The 18,997-nt window shown below is 39.6% G+C and overlaps 1 protein-coding gene and 1 long non-coding RNA gene across 4 annotated transcripts in view; both read left to right on the top strand.

The window, feature by feature from the left end:
- COP1 (COP1 E3 ubiquitin ligase) overlaps window positions 1-18,997 on the top strand; it is a 127,182-nt gene that overhangs the window by 13,950 nt on the left and 94,235 nt on the right. For all 3 annotated transcript variants that reach the window (XM_065070841.1, XM_065070840.1, XM_065070842.1), the window contains exons 7-9: window positions 9,885-9,944; window positions 11,874-11,950; window positions 16,895-16,952. In XM_065070841.1, coding sequence (XP_064926913.1) covers window positions 9,885-9,944; window positions 11,874-11,950; window positions 16,895-16,952 — 195 coding nt within the window. The remainder of the gene's footprint in view (window positions 1-9,884; window positions 9,945-11,873; window positions 11,951-16,894; window positions 16,953-18,997) is intronic.
- On the top strand, window positions 8-6,365 carry LOC135580031 (uncharacterized). Its single transcript, XR_010474056.1, has 2 exons — window positions 8-2,822; window positions 5,322-6,365. It is a non-coding gene; the product is annotated as an uncharacterized LOC135580031 (long non-coding RNA).

Genomic DNA, 18,997 nt, shown 5'->3' with positions numbered 1-18,997 from the left:
GTAACTTGCTTTGTGTTTCCATGGGTGAGGTGGAGTCTGCTGCTTTCTACCAGTTCATGTCTGCTTAAATTTCCATTTAAGTGATATATTAACCTGGCATTGTCTCTGCAAAGAAAAAGGCAGGATGTGCTTGGGGAAATCTCAGGCAGAGGACATGTGGGTTTTAAGGAAAATTAATCTCTTTACATGTGACAGCTTCAGTTTTAAATGGCTTGCCTTTTTGTCTCACAATCGTGAAGCATGTGGGAAGAAGGGAACTTGAGGGTAGAGATTCCCCACTGTAAATGTACATTGAATTATTGAAACGATTTTTTTCTGTGATGGGGAAGGAGTGTAATTGTCACTCTGCAATTTTTTCTTTTCGTGTATCAAATGCCATGACTAATGCTGTGTCATGGAAGAACAAACATTCTATGCTCCTTCCATATTTGACTGAAAATGAGTGTCTCAAGTGGTTTCCATAATGACCTACACAGTCTTTCATTATTTGGGACTTATCATTTATAATGTAATACAATGCAAAACCCCTAGTACTAAAAATATCCCAGAAATCTAGAAAAACTGTGAAAACAGCTAAAGGACAACCTTTTTTGGAGGTCATGGCTTCTAATGAAAGATGTGAAGAATATAAGACCCATCAGTGTAACCTGAACTATGTAAGGGCAATGGTGTAATAAGCATTTTCCTGAATGGATTGAGGGTCTGGTTGTGGAGCCATCCCAAAGCAAGTTGTTCAGAGTCTGTCCGCCAACAGCTCCCCATGGCCTTCTGACCAGAACCAACAGCAGCGATGGAAAGGAACTAACCGAGGGGAAAACTGACTCCAAGATAAAGCCACATTTGCTGAGTGGGACCTACTAGGCATAGTGTCCAGTGAGAGGTGGTGAAAATACTAATGGGTAGGATTCCTAAATATCAAAGGAGAATGTACATAGGAGAATATCTTAGCTATCTACAAATGTCAGTGAAGATGAAATGGCACTCTTCCATTTCTGATTCTGTTTAGCATGAAGCATACTACCTGTTTGGTCCTTCATGGTTGGAAAAAAAGAAAAGGAGGAATGTATTACTCTTTTATTTTGCTTAAACAGCAAAGACACAAGTATTGCTCAAAACCGTTGAGCTCTCTTAGCTTTCATTTTTTGAATGCTGGTGTAGTTATTTTATGATGGCTTAGTTTACAAGTACCTCTCAGATCTTTAGAATATCTACTTTCATTTTCTTTGGGACAGTACCAATAAAGTCAGTGATGACTTTGCTTTCTCCTCCCCTGGGTGAAACTGAGTTGGAATAACTCTCACAGAAGGAGGGGCTGTTGACACCTGCTTTAGTTGGCATGTGTTGAGTGGGAAGGATGGAGGGAAGGGAAATTGCATAGCTTCTGATTTATGACATACTGTAGCACTGTGTTCCATCTCTGACTATGACTTTTAGCACCTGGGAAACCTTTCCCATCTAATCTACATCTGCCCTTTGTTTTACTAATAATGTCCAAGGGTGGCATCTCTCCTTTGAGGCTAAAGAAACTTAATTTTGGCTGCAGATGCTCTGAATATGACATTGGCAACATCATGAAGCCTCTTGGGCCATGTAGCTTATTTCAGATCCTCTCTGTCCCAGCTTATGTGTTCCCTCTGTTGCCAGAACTTCCTCTGATGTTATTTCTTACCCGTCTTTATATTCCAACATGAAATGCCAACTGTCACGTCTCCAAAGACTTTTGTGCAGGCCTGTCAGTTCTGTCCTTGCCATAGTGGTTAGTGTCTGGCCTTGTCATTTATTTTGACGGAAACGAGGCCTTGTCAGCCTTGCTGCTAACAATCTTTCTTTTTACTTATAAGAAACATTAGAAGCACAGAAAATGCAGACCAGTCAGAAGGACAATTTTAGAAAGATATCAAAATCTGTCTTCAGCAATCAAGCTATACCCATAGAGAAAATTGAGTGAGTTGGTGCTTCGGAGTTTACCATAATTTCTTTTGGTGCTGTTAATACGTGACTGTTTAAAAATAAGAATGGAATTGAAGGAACATGGGTGGACTTTGGAACATTTTTGTGATGTTTTGACCACAGCTATGAGTCAAATGAGCAGGCTTTATTATGTAGAGGAACACTACCCCATTTTTCCTTTCCTAATCCAAACCTGGTTCTAGTAAAGATAACTGCAGGGCAATTGCAATTTCATTCAGTAAACCATAACTGCAACAAAGTGCTTAATAAATTAAAATAAAGCTGCTTTTGTGTGTGGCTGAGAGTGCCTAATTCAAATCTTTTGTTGTTTAAAGGAATGTAGAATTGCCTGGTAACTCTCTTTCCTAATATGCTTCTGAATATAGCTTATTACATGACTTTATTAACAGGTTTTATTTATTACATGATTTGGGTTCTTACATGGAGAGTAGGTACTTTGTTAGTTAATACACATATTGCCCTAGATTTATTGTGCCTGTATAATATGTTATAACATGTTCAGGGTATATAGTCAACCACCTGTAACCCTTCTTTCTTACTTCACTCATGAGTTGTGTGTTGTTGTTTTCTCCTGCCTTCATGAAATGATGAATTCTGAGCTTACTGGAGGGGGTGTAGAGCTGGAAGAAAGCTGTATCTTTATAGCCTTGTACTTAAGAATTCAGAATGTTGCTGTAGTCAAGTATTTTGACAAATGCCTCTTTCTTGTGCTTTCATCATTTCTCTAGAAGATAAATGTGAGGTTCAGCACCTGCAGAAGTTTCTATTAAAAATCCTGTTTTGATCTGTTCATAACTTTCCAAAACATTGATCTTTCAAGCTGAAATCTACTGCATGTTTTTTGCACAAAGGTATTTGCAAGTCCTTTTTCATTTAAGTTTATATATTTTGTTTTGAACCTATGGCAATATGACAAAAAAACCAAATTCTTTGCAATAGTAATATTAAAAAAAAACCATAAACAACTTACTTTGAAAAAGATTGAAAACAAACGGCTAAAGCATGAAAATACTTTTTCAACAAAATACCAGACTCTTTTGGAGGGGAGAAATGTATTGATCATCCACAATAGTTGGTTGTCTCCAAGGCAAACTTAGCATGGCTTTTTGCCTTTCCATATGTATGGACAGTTAATTTAATGCACAATCTTTTTTTTTTTTTTTTTGATCCAGCAGTCTGTTTTGTTGAAATCAAAGATTCAAGGAGTCTGGAAGGTCACATTTAATAATTAAATACTTGACTTTGTGTTTTTTGGGTGTTTTTTTCAAAGGAAACCAAATGCAACAACCTGTGACTTTTTAAATTCATATTTTCATGCCAGAGTTTTGATACCATTAGCTTAGCTGTGTTGCATAAGTATTTGTGCAAGTTTAACTTTTATATGATCACAAATTCACTCATCTTGAATGCTCAGCAAGAGAGCTGATATCAGTTGATACAAACATTTCTCCCTGCTTTTATATTTTCAACTCAACTCAAAAAAAAAGGCTTACTAACTGTCTTGTCAGGGGTTTGAATGATACCAAATGAAGTTAGACACCACTATATATATAATGTATAATTTGTCCTAAAACATTGTTAGTTCAGCTACTTGATGGAGAATGTTTGTTGTTTCTGTGAAGTAGCACCATTGCTTACTGAAGAATACTGAGCTTAATGATTAGTATCACAAACCAAATTCTACAACATACAGGTGATATTCCCCAGATGCATTCATGGTTCTCTTGGTGGCTTTCACTTTATTTTTATGTTTTGTGGGCTTTTTCTTTTTAATAATGTCATATTAAGTCTCTCATGTCTAACAAACAAGACCTTTTTTGTGTCTACTAAAGTAAGGGGGCTGTTTTCAGCTGCTGCACATCCTGGGATAGAGAAGTCATCCTGAAATGTCTGAGGTTTGTGGTACTGAGCCCTGCTCAACATTTCAGAATCATCATCGTTCTTTTCAGCCGCAAATGCACGTATCTATCCAGCTGTCTTCACTTACTGCATATTATGAGCATGTTAAATACAGAAAATATGAGGAGTTATTAGTTATTGTGGGATAATTGCAAGGAATTATAAGCATGAATTCTCCAGGGATGTCATTACCTTGTGTTAATCACTTCACCTGTCAAGTCTTACTGTTCTGCGCATACACACATGGATGAACTAATGAGTAAGCAAGAGGAGGTGACAGAACTAGAAGTCAGTCATGCTCTTATGTTGTCATATAGTCTTGATTACGTTCCAGGACTCCTGAGGTGAATTTATAGCTATAGTAATCTCTTTCCTATCCGCTGCACTTAAACAACTGGTATTTTAAATCTATTTGCATTTCTAAGCTACTCGGTGAAAGACGTGAGCTCTGACTGCAGGGGTGATAAGCCAAGGATGCAGTGAGTGTATGAGCAGCGAGCCAGAGATTATCATATAAGCATCAGTGTATAATAGCTGAGTCTCTTTACTGCAGTGGAGAGGTCTTTCCAAAGAAAAAGAGGGGGCAACCTCATACTAGGAGCGAAGTAGCAGATACAGTGATGTATTAAACACTAAGGCGATTAATCTACATGTTTAGACGACTTTGTTCCCTGCCCTGGATATCTTTCTCTTGTGACACTTTTCTATCAGACCTTATCGGTAAGCCTTCAAAGCATCACCCCTGCAACCCAAACGGGAGGATTTAAGTAAGGAGCAGGAAAATTCAAGATATAAAATGTGTTTTTGATCAGCCAGGCACCTCCTTCTTCCTACCCTTAGGAATTCTGTGTGTTAAGCAGCTCAACCAGGATGTTGTTCTCAAACCTTTCTGTTAGGTCTTCCCCAGCTAAGAGGAAACATTTACCATTTGGAGGAAGTATCGATCAAGGAAGAAATATTTCCTGCAGATCAATTTGTTATAGGTGTACTGCCCATGTGTTTAAAAGGCTTGGATGCCCCATTTTGCCAGTGGAAGTAACTTGCACAGACTTGGGTGTTCCTATCTTCATACTGAAACAAACCTCGCACCTTATTCCACTTGTGCAGAGGCTTTGTGACAGTGAAGTGTTATGTCAAAATAAGTCAGATTTGCAGTTAATTTAAAAGGCTAGTTTCTCTCTAAGCTCTGAAGATGGTTTCCTTGCCATAGTTGCCCTGTATGTTATAACAGACTCTGTATCTGAAGCAATAATAGAAGGAAAACCCAGATACAGACAAGAATTATTAGGTTGGTGCAGTAGTAATTGCAATTTTTGCGTGTTTGAAATTTGGTGTTTGATATTGGATGCGTTCTTAAATAAATGTGCTTATGTTATACATAATTTCAATGCGCTTTTCTTGCTTTGTTTCTTTGCTACTGACTTACTACTTGCTGTTTATATTTATTTTAGACTATGGAAATGATGTTAGACAAAAAGCAAATCTGAGCGATTTTCTTATTCGAGTTCAAAGTTGGGTCGTAAAGCAGTGGAGACAACTTGCAACATCAACAACAGCTTTGGCCCAGGAGCTGCTAATGAATGTGCAGTGTGGTTGGTGGTTTGAGAGCCTTGAAGATGAGGAGCTCAGTGGTGACCAGCAGGAGGTGGGAACACACAGCTGAGAGCAACTGTTGAAGCTGGTCTTCTCACAACTACATGAGAGTTGCCAAAGAACTTGACATCAACTGTTCTATGGTTGTTTGGCATTTGAAGCAAATCGGAAAGGTGAAAGAGCTTGATAAGTGGGTGCCTCAAGAATAGACCAAAAATCAAAAAAATTGTCATTTTGAAGTGCCGTCTTCTACACAACAACAACAAACCATTTCTCAATGGGATTGTAATGTGCAACAAAAAGGTGGATTTGATACAACAACCAGCAGCGACCAGCTCAGTGGTTGAACCAAGAAGAATGTCCGAAGTACTTCCCAAAGCCAAGCTTGCACTGAGAAGAGGTCACAGTCACTGTTGGGTGCTCTGGTGCCAGTCTGAATCCTGGTGCCAGTCTGAATCCTGCAGCTTTCTGAATCCTGGTGAAAATGTTACGTTGGAAAAGCCTGCTCAGCAAATCAGTGAGATGCACCGAAAACTGCAACGCCTGCAGCCGACATCGGTCACCAGAAAGGGCCCAGTTCTTTTCCATGACAACACCTGACCACATGTCATGCAACCAACGCTTCAAAAGTTGAATGAATTGGGTTATGAAGTTTTGTCTCATCTGCTGTGTTCACCTGACCTCTTACCAACCGACTGCCACCTCTTCAAGCATCTCAACAATGTTTTACACAGAAAACACTTTTACAACCAGCAGGATACCGAAAATGCTTTCCAAGAGTTTGTCAAATCCTGAAGCAGGGATTTTTATGCTATAGGAATAAACAAACTTATTTCTTGTTTGCAAAAACATGTTGACTGTAACGGTTCCTATTTTGATGAATAAAGATGTGTTTGAGCCTAGTTATGATTTAAAATTCATGGTCTGATACTGCAATTACTTTTGCACCAACCTAATAAAACTGGTTTCTAGAGAGAGAAATGGATCTTACTTGCTCTAGAGTTGTGATTGAGGTATTGAGTTATCTGGGAAGAAATTAATTAGACTGGGTACCTTTAGGAGAGGTTCAGCTACTGACATGTGAGTTTGCACTCAAGTTGGTTGAAGGAGTAGTTGATGGAAGAACAAGAAGTGTGAAGAAATTGTGTTGGATGGATGGAGTTGTGGGACAGGATGAGGGGATTATCTACAGAGACTCCCTGATTTATTAACCTCAGATGGGCAGATTATACTTTTTACCCTGCCCTGGTCGGTGCAATGGCTGTGTGTGTAGAAAACAACTTCTGCTGTTCTTTGCTTCTGCTTTATGTAGACTTGGAAAGGCAGTTGTCTGTGCTGTACTAACACAAAGGATGGAGTCACTGCCTCCCAGGCGGCCCTCGGTCCAGGAAAAACAGGATGCCCAAGGTTGAACCCTCATTAGTAGATAGCCAGCTGTAATCAAACTGACAGTGACCTGGTGTTTAGCAATGTGTAAGTTCAAATGAGTATTTCTACTCTTATGTGAAAATTCATTAGCTTGGTGGGGTGTCTCTGAGCCACTCTTAACCAGGGGATTTCCCTTCATCCACATAGTCCAGGGCTGAGAATTCTTTGAGCTCTGTGTCTAAGCTTCAGACTCAAACTAGAGAGTTTTGGGGCTATTACCTTGTGGCTGTTAAAGGGCTTTAGATCTGAAAGGTTACCTAAAAACAATATGAGAGCCTATGTTTCCTATGGTGGTAGCTGTGTTTGACCTGAATGTTTTAAATCCCTTTTCCAGACGTTATAAGGAATGCTGCCTGTTTTGAGGTTGTTGTTTTTCTTTTGTGTGTGTGAAACGTGGGACCAGAATGTTATACACCTGCTTATTGTAGTTCACTCAGTGGAGCTGGAGTGATGAAGTTTGAATTGAATTGAAGCCTTTTCCTTGCCCGCTTGGCCTTTTCAGTTCTGGGAAAGCATCTGAGAAGAGATTTTATAGTATTTGCTTCTATTTTAGTGGATGTTTCAGTGTTAGTTCCAAGAGGTTTTGCTGACTTAATCTGAAGTTTGACAGGTGTGATTCTGCCCATCATTGGGACAGGACTTGGCTTCCTCTCTGTGCCCAACATAGTGAAAATCAAATTAAGGACCCATAAATCTGGATATACTGCAAGGACTATAATTCAGTTAGCTTTCCTTAAATGTCCCTCAGTGGCTGGCAATTATAAATCAGTAGTCTCATTTTTCAGAGTTTAATTGGAATGAATGCGAACTGATTTAAGGTCTTTGACAGATTAAAGCTAAACCATGAAACACTTGAGCCACACTACCAAAAAAAATCTCAGTGTGGGCATTAGTAATTCATTCGATGCTGATAATACGAGAAGACTCTTCCTAAAATAAGCATGAAACACACTTGCCTAGTTTTTAGACTTGCTACTATTGGATAAGTTTATGGTAGGTTCAAATTGCTTGTCTTAGTATAAATGGAAGGAAAAATTAATAAATGAAGTTCCCAAGCCTGTACTTTTGGCTCTGTGTAATAGTTAATAAAAGTTGGCTAATAAGAAGGTCTCTACTCTTGTTCCTGTAGAAGAGATCTCCTATTTATGTGGTGGCAACAACTGTCAATTATTTTTCAGTTGTCGTAAGCCAGTATGTTGTAGAACAGCTGATATCCTTGCTGTAATTTTAGAACTAAGTGGTTTTGTAACTTCCTTTTAAATGGGATTTATGAAAGTGGGGCACTAATGGTATTTGTCTGCTAGAGCTGAGTACGGGCAGGACCAGTGCTGTGCAAATGTCACTTAACTTTATCACTAATCTTGGAGCTACAGCACCACCTGCTATTCTTGCTGTAGGTTTCACAAGTGAAAATGGAATTATCTGTTATGGTGTAGTGGTTTGTAAATTATCTGTGGCAGTCTGGTTTTAAACCATTAAACTTGTGCTGTCTCTGACTCAAATTAAATATAAATGGAAATCTTCAGAGTAGAGAGATTAGGATGCAAAAACAATGTCATCTCATTCCAAAGAAGAAGCAGCCGTGTTAGACATAGGTGTGAACCCAGCAGTCCTTTTGTCTGTCTTCAGGGACAGAAGCTTTTTTTTCTATAGTTTGGAAAGGTAGATTTAAATGGTGGGTTATCTATTGCAGAGCACATGGTGAATGTGGTTTTGTTTAAGCAAAACCTGCCACTTAAAGGATCAAGCTTAAGCACTCAAGTGAATAAGTCTTTGGGAGCAGCTTGCCAAATATTCTTGGAATATGTCACAGTAAGTAATACATCTTGCAATACAGGTAGCTTTGCATTTGGGCAATTCAAGATTCCCTTGTAGATTCAAAAAGACACATTTGTCTGGCATTTAGAGAATGTTTTGTGCTTAATAAGCTTTTGGTGGACTTGCCAAGTTGGTAACAGCTTCAGGTTAAATGCCACAGTGCTTGTTGTCTGCAGACTTTGATTGTGAGTTGTGGAGAGTCAGATGGGCTTCCAGTTCTCAATTTATTCATTAGAATTGTGCATCTTAGTGATCCAGACTTGCATTGGAGCCGAGTTTTGTGTGCTTTAGGTCCAGACTTGGAGCTTTCACCTGGAGAAGTGTATGTTTGGAGCCCTGCAAGGCTGGGTTTAAGCTTTGCATGTGTTTGGATGGGACACGTCTGCTGAATGTGGGTGGGAATTAGCGCTGGAAAGCGGTGATGGTTTTCCTTAGGTGTGAACAATCCCCAAGTGTGTGGCTTCACAGATGAGTGAAGCCACGTTACTGACTTGTAAGTAACTGCAAAAACCTGAAAAAATACTATGTGTGACACACAGAAGGGAAAGGGGATGTTGGCTGGTGAGAGGGGAAGTTCCCTGTGGACCCTTTTGGGAGCAGCCCTCAAATTGTGGGTTATAGTGTCATCCAAGGTAAGTGTCTCACCTTTGAAACAAATGCCATGTGGCACTTGCTTGGTGCCAGGGGCAAATTTCTTTGTGGTCATAAGAGGTGTTTTGGCCAATCCAAAAATTTTGTCAATGATCTGAAATTGGCAGTTGGCATGTTAACTGCTAGCAAGAGAGGTACTCTTGATACTTTTTAGCAAAGCATTTTCTATTTTGTTGAAGGATGGAATGGTGACTGTCTCTTTTGTGGTGGTTTGTGTTTGGAAACCAGTTATAAATGCCTTGCATGGAAGATACTAGAGGAGCATAACAGTACTACTTTGAATAACGTTGGTGTCTTTGATATTAAACTACCTCATGTTCTTGTTTGGCACTGTTTTCACAAAAGCATCTTTCTCTTAAATGTGGGTTGTGTGCACACTTATTTTAATCTACGTATATGAACTTTCTGCCTAGTGACTTTTGAATCGTGTAGCCGTTAAGATAGTTCAGGTTCCTCTCTGAAAAGATTGACATTTATCTTGCAGTGCAGATTGATTTAGACTTCTCTTCTTCTCTTATCCACAGCAATTGGAGCAGATCCAGAAGGAGCTAAGTGTTCTGGAAGAAGATATTAAACGAGTAGAGGTGAGGTGCCCAGACATTGTTCTGACTCTGGCAATTTTTTATTTTCATCAAGCTGTCTGCATTGCTTGTGGGGCTGCTGTGTTAAATTTATGGCATTTGAGTCAGTAATGGGAAAATGAACAGAAGATGTTCTTTCTTTAATTTGTTCATTTAGTTGATATGTGTGAGCTGCAGGTTGGTAAGAGGGAGCTTTGTTGAAACGTGGCTCTTCTGTAATTGTCTTTCCATTTCTTTGTGTTGGTAGTAAGTATTATAGAATAATTGCTGGAAATCAGCAGCCAGTATATTGATCATAACTTAGGATTTCTGCACGTTGCAGTGTTCTGGCTATTTGCCCAGGTTGTTTAAATCTTAGTAGCATGCCACTCTTAAAATGGGGAGGTATTGGGGGGTGCACAAGAGAGATGTAATGCAGAGACTGGGTAGGAGCAGAACCAGCTCCTGCTGCATGTCAAAACAAGCAATCTGCTACCTCCTGATTATAATTCTTTTAATTCCTTACTGACAGGGATCTCTTGAGATTTCTAAGAATTACTCTCCAAGTATTTGTAAACCCATCAGCTCATTCTTTCTGCCCTTGAGTCTTTAGGCTTCTCCTTGGTCCTTTCCTCTAATCATTCCAGTGTTTTGGAGTAGGAAACTGATGTTTCGGGAATGCTTCCTACCACCATGTCTCTAAATAGTCTTTCCTTAAAGCTTCTTGAGAATCAGTTTGCAGGTCCGCATCTATTGCTCATCTCGAGCAGCCAGCAGGAGCCCCCAGCCATTGCCCAAAAGCCTTTCAGATTTCTTCACTTCCGTTTCATATGCATGCCGATGAATTATCAAAATATAAATAGAACTGACAACTGCAGGAACTTCCTGTCAGCTGATAGCTACGCAAATTGTAGCTTGATAGATAACAACAGCGTTTTTCAGACCTATTTCCCTAAAAGCTTCTTGGCTGTTGGGAAATAAATATACCTTAGCATGTTTCCTTGAGAGTGGTAAGACAGGTCTTCAGATCTAGGAGAAGTTATTCCCAAAGCTGTGGGATCCCTCAAAGAATATCTGGCTACCTGCTTTTCTGCTGTTTAATCAGGCACTTTGGTGGGCTGCAGCTGGGGTTCGTATCTGGTGTGTGACAGTGACCTTGGTTCTGACCTCTAAAGCCTGGGATTTCACTTGTCACAAATATCCTGCTTTTCTACCTGACAACTAATGGGCACCTAGTGGGGATATGAAAAGCAGCAGTAGTGTTGTCCTGGAACCCATTGCCCCCTTAACTAATGAGCTGCAGCGTCCTGCGTAGCTTCCATTTCTCAAAGAGGATGAAAGGTGCAGTCTCATACTGGGTACACAGCAGTGATTTAGTCTGGTGGTGACAAAGCCAGGTTTATGTGCAGGGTTTTGTCTCTTGTGTGCTCGCCCCACGGAAGACTGATAGATCCTCTTTTAAGTCTGGAGCACAATGCCACCTTTGCCCTCTCTTCTTGTGGCTGTTCTTGCCCTGACCCATATCCAGCACTATTTTCTAGTCGTGAAGGCTATTAGATAAAAGTTTGTATGTACCTCAAAAATGCAGTTACAGCTTGCTTGTTCTGCCTGGTTTAAAGGAGCTGCTGGGTTAAAGACAACTGAATGCTAACCACATCCTTTCTTTTGTTTTTTGAGTATAAACTCCAGAAATGCCTCTTTTGGGGCAAAAAAGCACTGCAGTTGTAGGATTTCAGAAACCCAGTTGGAGTGATATCTGAAAAAAAAAAAAAAAAAAAAAAAATCAAAGAAAATAAATTCTTGTTCACGTATAGTGAAGAGAGTTGAATATATGTAGGTTAAATTGGTTATGTATTTGGAAAAACACAAAATTACTATGCAAACACTGTATATTAGAAGGTGCCGACTGTTAATGTTTTGTCAGCTTTGCTGTAACGTGGCTTTTTGTTCCAGGAAATGAGTGGTTTGTACTCCCCGGTCAGCGAGGACAGCACGGTGCCGCAGTTTGAGGCTCCCTCCCCTTCACACAGGTACGCACCTTGCAACTCAGAGCTTGGATTTCAAGCTGTACGTGTTGCACTGTACCTGCTAATTGTCTCCATGCCATGCCCAAAACACCAGCAAAACTAGGTTTTGAGTACCGTGTAATATTTTCCTGTTCTGTTTTGGATTGATATGAACTTCATGTGAACAAATCAGCGAAGAAAAAGCCATCTGGGTCTGTAGTTGGATGTGCCGTCTGCTCTAAACCAGATGCTGCGGGAAGCTGATGGTTTTAAATTTAGCGTGGATTACTTAACTGGAGCTATAAGGCTTTGCTGTGGTATGAAATATTACTGTTAAATACATGCTACCTTTTCTGAACATTATGCCATTCTGCTTGGCATATGAAAAGTCTTAATTTTGTATGATATTGGTGTCCCCTGGCTTCCCCACTCAGTGTGAATGGCTAAGGGTATGGGTTCAAAATTTGAAATTTACAACCTATTGATTATGTTTATCTACTGACTGTTTTGATTTAATGAAATGCTTTTCCAATAATGTTTTTAATGTGGATTTTTTGCTGGAATATTGCCTAGTCTGGTTTCTTGATGATAAAATTGCAGATGCTTCTTATATCCAAGTTGCAAGTGCCAGAGTTTGAAGTGCTCTGCTGCTTTATACCCATGTTTTTTGGTTGTAAGAAACCTCTGATTTCACAGGGCCAAGTTACTTAGCTAAATGATCATCTCTCCTACATCTTAATAGTAGAGTTCTCTAAATGGTTTACTTCTATTATAAAACTGTGCTGATACCTTTTCTGCAATTAGCAGCTCTAAACCTAATAACCCTGAAGTAAGAAAAAAATTATCAGATTTCCTCCCCTGCGGAGATTTAATGCTCTAGTAAGGAGCCCAGCAATATTGGCTGGGATTTCTTACCAGGAGACTATTTCTGGACACCGGAACCAGAATCTCTCATATTTCCATGAAGCTCTGGCTGGCCCTGAGGGAAAGAACAGAAATATGGCCAAGATGGATGTGAACAGTGTTTGTTATTCCGCTCTTCATTTCTTGTTTAATTTTTGGGGGTGCAGGTGTGTTTTTTGACATGGGTTATTTCTGTTTCGCCAAGAAGCAGGTTTGTGAAGCTGAAGAGATTCTTGTTGGGTTGTATTAGTTTTCTGGTTGTTGGCTATTAAATAGATTGCTTTTAGTTTGCTTCGTGGTACTGCTGCTTGGGGAAACCTTGAGCAGTGGTTGGGCTGAATTTATTACATGTTAGACGTCTTCAGGCCTAGAAAACTTTCCCTTTTTTAACAGGAGATTGTATTTACGAGTAGAAATGTATCTCAGTTACTTGAGCCAAGCTAACAAACAAACTCCCAAAGAACTTTTTTGTCTGAAAACTGGAATAACATTTTAAGCCCAAGAGTTTTGGTGAAAGAATTGGGAGGGAGGGAAACAATCTGCTGTGTGAGACATATACTGGTTTTAGTCTACTGAGAATTTCTTACTATTCCTTTATGCCTGTTTGTTTAATCTGAATTAAATAAACAGCATCAATAATTCTCAGTGCTTGCTTTTGAAGATACAAGACAGTGTTCAAAGTATTTTAGTGACTTTGGACTGATGTGTGTCCCCTGATGTCTGCTGGGAGATGCTGATGGGTTAGACCATGGAGTCTCTCTCTTGTCCAGTCTTAGCTTGACTGGTTCCATCTGGGCTGTGTCTTTAACTTTTAAATTTTTCCTTTGGTACAACATGCCCAGGGGTGTGATATAATAGGATATTCTGGGGTTTTCTAGGGTATATGGGTTTGCCTTTTTCTCTTGGCTTGAAGACCCATTTCTGTTCCTCAATGACAATCCTGCATTAAGAGTTGATCTTGAGTGTCTGAACAGGCAACTGTTGTTGCCACACTCTTGTAACTTCTCTCCCTGCCCTATCCTGGCAGTTCTGTGTAATTCGAGTAATTCCATTGGATTGAATTACCAGAACTCGGATTGCAGAAAGGTCTACCACTTGAAATTCACTTTCTTTTCAACATTAAATGTCAATTTTGGAAAGTATCTTAAAAGCTGTAACTCCAGTTCCTCTTTGGAAAGAGTGCTGTAGAACTCTAGGAGCATTAAAATAAGCTGATTTTTTTTCAGCGCTATGTTAACTGAAATATTCAATATCCAAAGCGTGTTTTAGAGATGCTGTGAACCAGTAAGGATGAAATAGAAGTGTAGTTTGAGATGGTTTCACTTCCATGTTAAAATGTTATTAAACTTGCAGCGACTTTTAAACTTATCAGTGAATTCAAAGGGTATATTTACATTGGAATATAACTTGTTAACATGCTTAACATCCTGCTAATGAAATATAATTTTATCAAATTTTGCTAACGTGTCTTATAAATAGTACAAGGTTATCATAGACCCATGCTGAGAGGAAGAAATTCTCTTTGGCCTTTCAATTTAAAGTTCAAGAAAATAGAGTTCTTTGGAATTCAGTTTTATCTGGTCTCTAGTGACTTGCCCTTATTCATCTGCTTCCTCTAAATCACAGGGTTGCTTCATTAATTCTCTGTTTCTTTTCATTGTTTGTAGCTTTTTTCCCCATGCTCTTAACATCTTCAAAATGTGAAATTACTATGCCTCCCCCATCTTCCTTCATAAGTTCTTTAGCAACAAAACAAGCACGGCTATCACACTCAATACATTCTTGGCTTCAAGAAACACGTGTTTTCTCTTACGCTTGTACAGGGTATGATGAAACATTAAATTGAGTAATAGCACAACACTTGTTTACAGCACTGCAGCTCTCTGGGCTTGTGTACTAATAGGGAACAAGAGGGGAAGAATAAGGGAAAAGAACAAATAGTTCTGGGTTTGGTTTTTCTGAACAGGCGTGCGTGCTATTTTTGCTACCAGTAAATGGTGCAAACAGGAGATACAAATAAGCAACTTGTCAGTGACTGCATATTCAGGCAGTAATAGCAATAGCGAACTAGCTCTAATAGGAGTTTCTGGGGAAGATTCTGATCTAAAAATTAGTTGCCTGGTAACTGTGATTTAGTTATCAAAATCCTGATCTCCTTCCCCTCAATTTGTTCTAATTACCCCCTCCTGCCCCCATAGGGGTATAACAAATGGGTTTTATATTTTGCAAGTTGCTGTGGTTTTTTGCTGTCGTTGTTCCAGGTTTTAAAATAAATGTTAGTGTAGCTGAGTTTCCTAATTGAACCTAATGTTAGAGCTTTTTAGAAAGAATTCTGAGGGAACTTTTGTAATTTTTCTGATTATTTGCTTCCTGTTTTTAAAAGGAAAAAACCCATCCAAGCAGATGCCAGTTAACTCAGCTGCAGGCGCTGCACAGAAACGACTTGGAATTTGTATTCTGGTTAGGGAGATGACGTCTGCACTCTTGAAGGCTTTACATCACCAGACAACCCGCAGCAAAACGAGACCAGACGCTATAAGTCTCTGTGTTTTGCTGTTAATTGCCACTGTACCTGTCTCGGAGCAGAGTACTTTTTCATCGCTCTCCAGCCGAGTGTCTTATTCACGCTGTTCCTGCTGTACGTGTTTCATTATTTCATGTAGCCACATTCTAATTTAAAGTTCGTTGTCCCCAACCATGCCTGAAGCAGCTCTGCTGTTTTCTTCCTTGCCATAGCTAGCAGCAAGTAATGATTTTTATCCCTCAGATTTTCTTGGTTTGCAGCTTTTGTCTTGCCTGCAATAGAAGCCAAATCAATCTCACCTTGCAAGTTGACCACTAATGAGACTTTAAAATAAATCTCTCATCTTCTGTTTCTACTTCTTTCTACCTCCAGGGGAGCTTTAAAACATTCAGAGAAATATTTAAGCATTAGTATCGCTCTTTCGTCCTTCTAGACTTACAGGTGCCTTGACCAGCGTTTCAGCCAAACTACTTGTTTTATGACCAAAAATGTCAGGTCTACACATCAGTTCTGGCAGCTGTTATGTAAACATCAATAGGTACAATCGTCTTTTACAAAACCAAGTCCTGTATCAGAGTGTTGGAAGCTTATAAAGAAACCTGCAGCTTTCCCAGGCAATGCTTAAATCTAAGGTTACCTCCTAAGTAAGACTGAGATTAACAAACCCCGATAGTTTATTCTCTGTCCAAGCAGAAGCGAATTATAAAGAATTTTAGAAACAAGTCATGGTGATGGTTGTAATGTGTTCTCCATAATTAACGAAGTGGTGTTCTTGTGTATTAACCTTTACTCGTCCCAAAAGTATTTTAAATTTGAGTGATAAGGGTGTGTTAATCTGGCTCTGATGTCTTATTGTGAGAGCTAAATATTTTGTGTAGAAGGATACTGACGTACCTTTTTTTCTGCTTATATTGGTAGCCGCTTTTGTAGTTTTGGAAGTTAAAGCTCTTTAAATGAGTTTGTGTATGTATGCTGTGTTTTGAAAACAGTGATTTAAGGTACCTTGTGTCATTATAGATACTGTGTAGGTTTTTATAATAATAGTAATCTTGGCTGTCAGTATTTATTTAGTTTATTTCTGTAGTTCATTACTTGTGTCTGTTTTGTGTGTCTTCAGAGATGTCTGGAATTACTACAGTGTCTGTCTGAAGCCAGTTTCTCTAGCTTCTCACAGTGCTGTTTCAAATGCCACGGCATTAAACTTCTTTTTTTCTTTAAGAACTGAAAACCAATGGTAGCATGTTATTTTCAGGATGTCTTATCCTGCATATTTCATACAACAGATATGATTTTGCATTCTAATTTGAAATTATTAGATTGCACTACACGTAACTGTGTGTGACAGCATTCTGCCCTAGCAGAATCCTGTATTAAAAAAAAAAGCCATCCCAAACAAAAAATAACCTCGTTCCCTGTCTGTAAAATAGATTTCCAAGGCAAGTATGTTGCAGGATGTTAAGGGGGGGAATAGCAAACAGATTAAAAATGATGAAGGATGGTTGTATAGTGATTTAAGCAGACTATTTCTTTTGGTTTTGCAGTAGTATTATTGACTCCACGGAATACAGCCAGCCTCCAGGCTTCAGTGGCAGTTCCCAGGTAAGAAAATACATGTGTCTGTGCACAGGGAGACAGGAGAGTGAACATGATGGTGGGACAAAGATCGGGTACAACTCTGTCCGTCTCCAGGGTACCAGTCAACTCCAGTCTTGCAAATGCTTTTAACTGGTTGTGTGGGCAAACTGGAGCCAAGCTGTGGGAATGACTTAGTGTCCACCCTCAAGCCATCAAAGAAATATGGAGTAATATATTTAGACAACTGACTTTATCCCCTTGTTGAGGGTTTAGATTGCAGGGTGACAATAAAACCCTGGCAGATGTATTGTTAACCTACTCTCCTCCCCCCGCCTCCTCCTTTTGCCCCTCCCTCTCCCCCCTTCCCACTAAGGACAGACTATGTGGAGGAAAAGAAGGACAGAGAGAAGAGAGTTGGAAGAATTAAAAATGTTTTACTAATGCTACTAATAAGAATAGAGAAAATAATACAAAATATACAAAACCAATCTTGAAAGCCTCAGCAAGTACAGAGCCGGCAACCAAAGTCCTGGATTGGACTCTGCAGCCAACCGGAGCTGGATTCAGTCTGTCGCTAGGCCTCAGTTTGCAGGGACGACTAGCAAGGTCCTCTCCTAATGTCAACCATAAGCAAAAGGGACGAGATCCTCGTGATTTCCCCTTTTATATGAAGTATTCATGTGAATGGAATGTTATACACAGTTGGTCAGTTTCTTGGTCACCTGTTTCTCGTTGCCCCTCTTACCAGATGTCCATCCATGCTTAGCAATAACTTCGCATTCCATTGCTATGTTTACCAAACATGCATGTGGTTCTCCAGGAAAATGCAGCTAATATGAAGGCTTTAGCTGACAGGCAAATTCACTAAAAGAGAAACTTGTTTTTTAACAAAACCAGGACACCCGTCTTCCCTGGAAGAGTCATCTTTGGGGATTTTCTTTTTTCCCCTCCTCATCCCTTCTCCCAAGCGGGAAGCATTTCAGAAGGGAGGTAAATCCCTGATCCTTTCCATTGACTTAAATAGCTTCAGGTCAGCCTTCACTTTCAAAACAAGAAACGTACAGCTGTTTTACAGTTCATCCTCATTTAAGGCCTTATAAACTGTATTATTAATTCACGTAGAGGGTAAAAAGTTGTGTGTACTGTGAAGCTGTTTGGCAGGGAGCCTCCAAACCGTCTGATCCGCAGGGTCTCCTGAATGCCAAACAGCACAGCCGTAGCCTCGCAGCTCGGAGTGAGTCAGCTGGGCTGGGGAGGTGACACGTTGTCCAGCTCACAGCTTCAAAAAGGTTAAAACAGTTTTAATTTGGGCAAACAGACTGTTGGTTACACGCCAGCTCGTGCTTTTGGTGCTCTCTGGTGGTGCTGGACCACGCGTATCAAACTGGGAAATTAACAGGTAGAAGTGCTGTTGGATCTTGTTTGATGGGGTAACTGATATAAAGAAAAAACAGCTGAATTTTGGGCTGATGTGTATGTATGTGTGCATGCAGGTTTTGGGGTTTGTCTCGCTGCATATCTAATTGGTAATTAGCAATTTCCCTCTGTTAATTTGTGGAAAAATGCTTGGCATTCCTGTGGCCTGGGAGATTTTTTGCTTGAATAAAGAGTTGCAGCTCCACCTCACTTCAGAGGGCAAGGGAAACGTGGTTGGAGATCTTGTGTTTAGGACTCTGATATGGTTTAGTGTGTTTGTTCTGCACTGACACCGCTTCTCTCAGTACTTTTCTTTGTATTTCAAAGGCAATATTAATAGCATAGCTGTACTGCTGCTAAGTGCACAAAACAAACAACTGAGACTTTCTAGTCATTCTGTATGACAGCTTTGTTTGCGTGAGAATAATCTTTTTTTGTCCTCAAGAGTGCAAGATCTGTGCTCTCTAGTGCAAATTTTTGAATTAAACTTTAATATATGTTTGGATGGGGAGTTGAAAGAGAACTCTTGAAGTTAAACACTTCTTTCAAAGGTAGTCTAATTTCAGCAAGGCTTTACCATAAAAACACTTTGAAGAATATAAATTCAGTTGTGGTTTTTTCCATTTGTCAGTTGTGGCAAAAATTGTCGATTG

Source organism: Columba livia, chromosome 8, assembly GCF_036013475.1.
Source record: "Columba livia isolate bColLiv1 breed racing homer chromosome 8, bColLiv1.pat.W.v2, whole genome shotgun sequence".
Classification (NCBI taxonomy): Eukaryota; Metazoa; Chordata; class Aves; order Columbiformes; family Columbidae; genus Columba; species Columba livia.
Note: the sequence above shows the minus strand (reverse complement) of the source record. Positions and strands in the feature narration are given on the sequence as shown.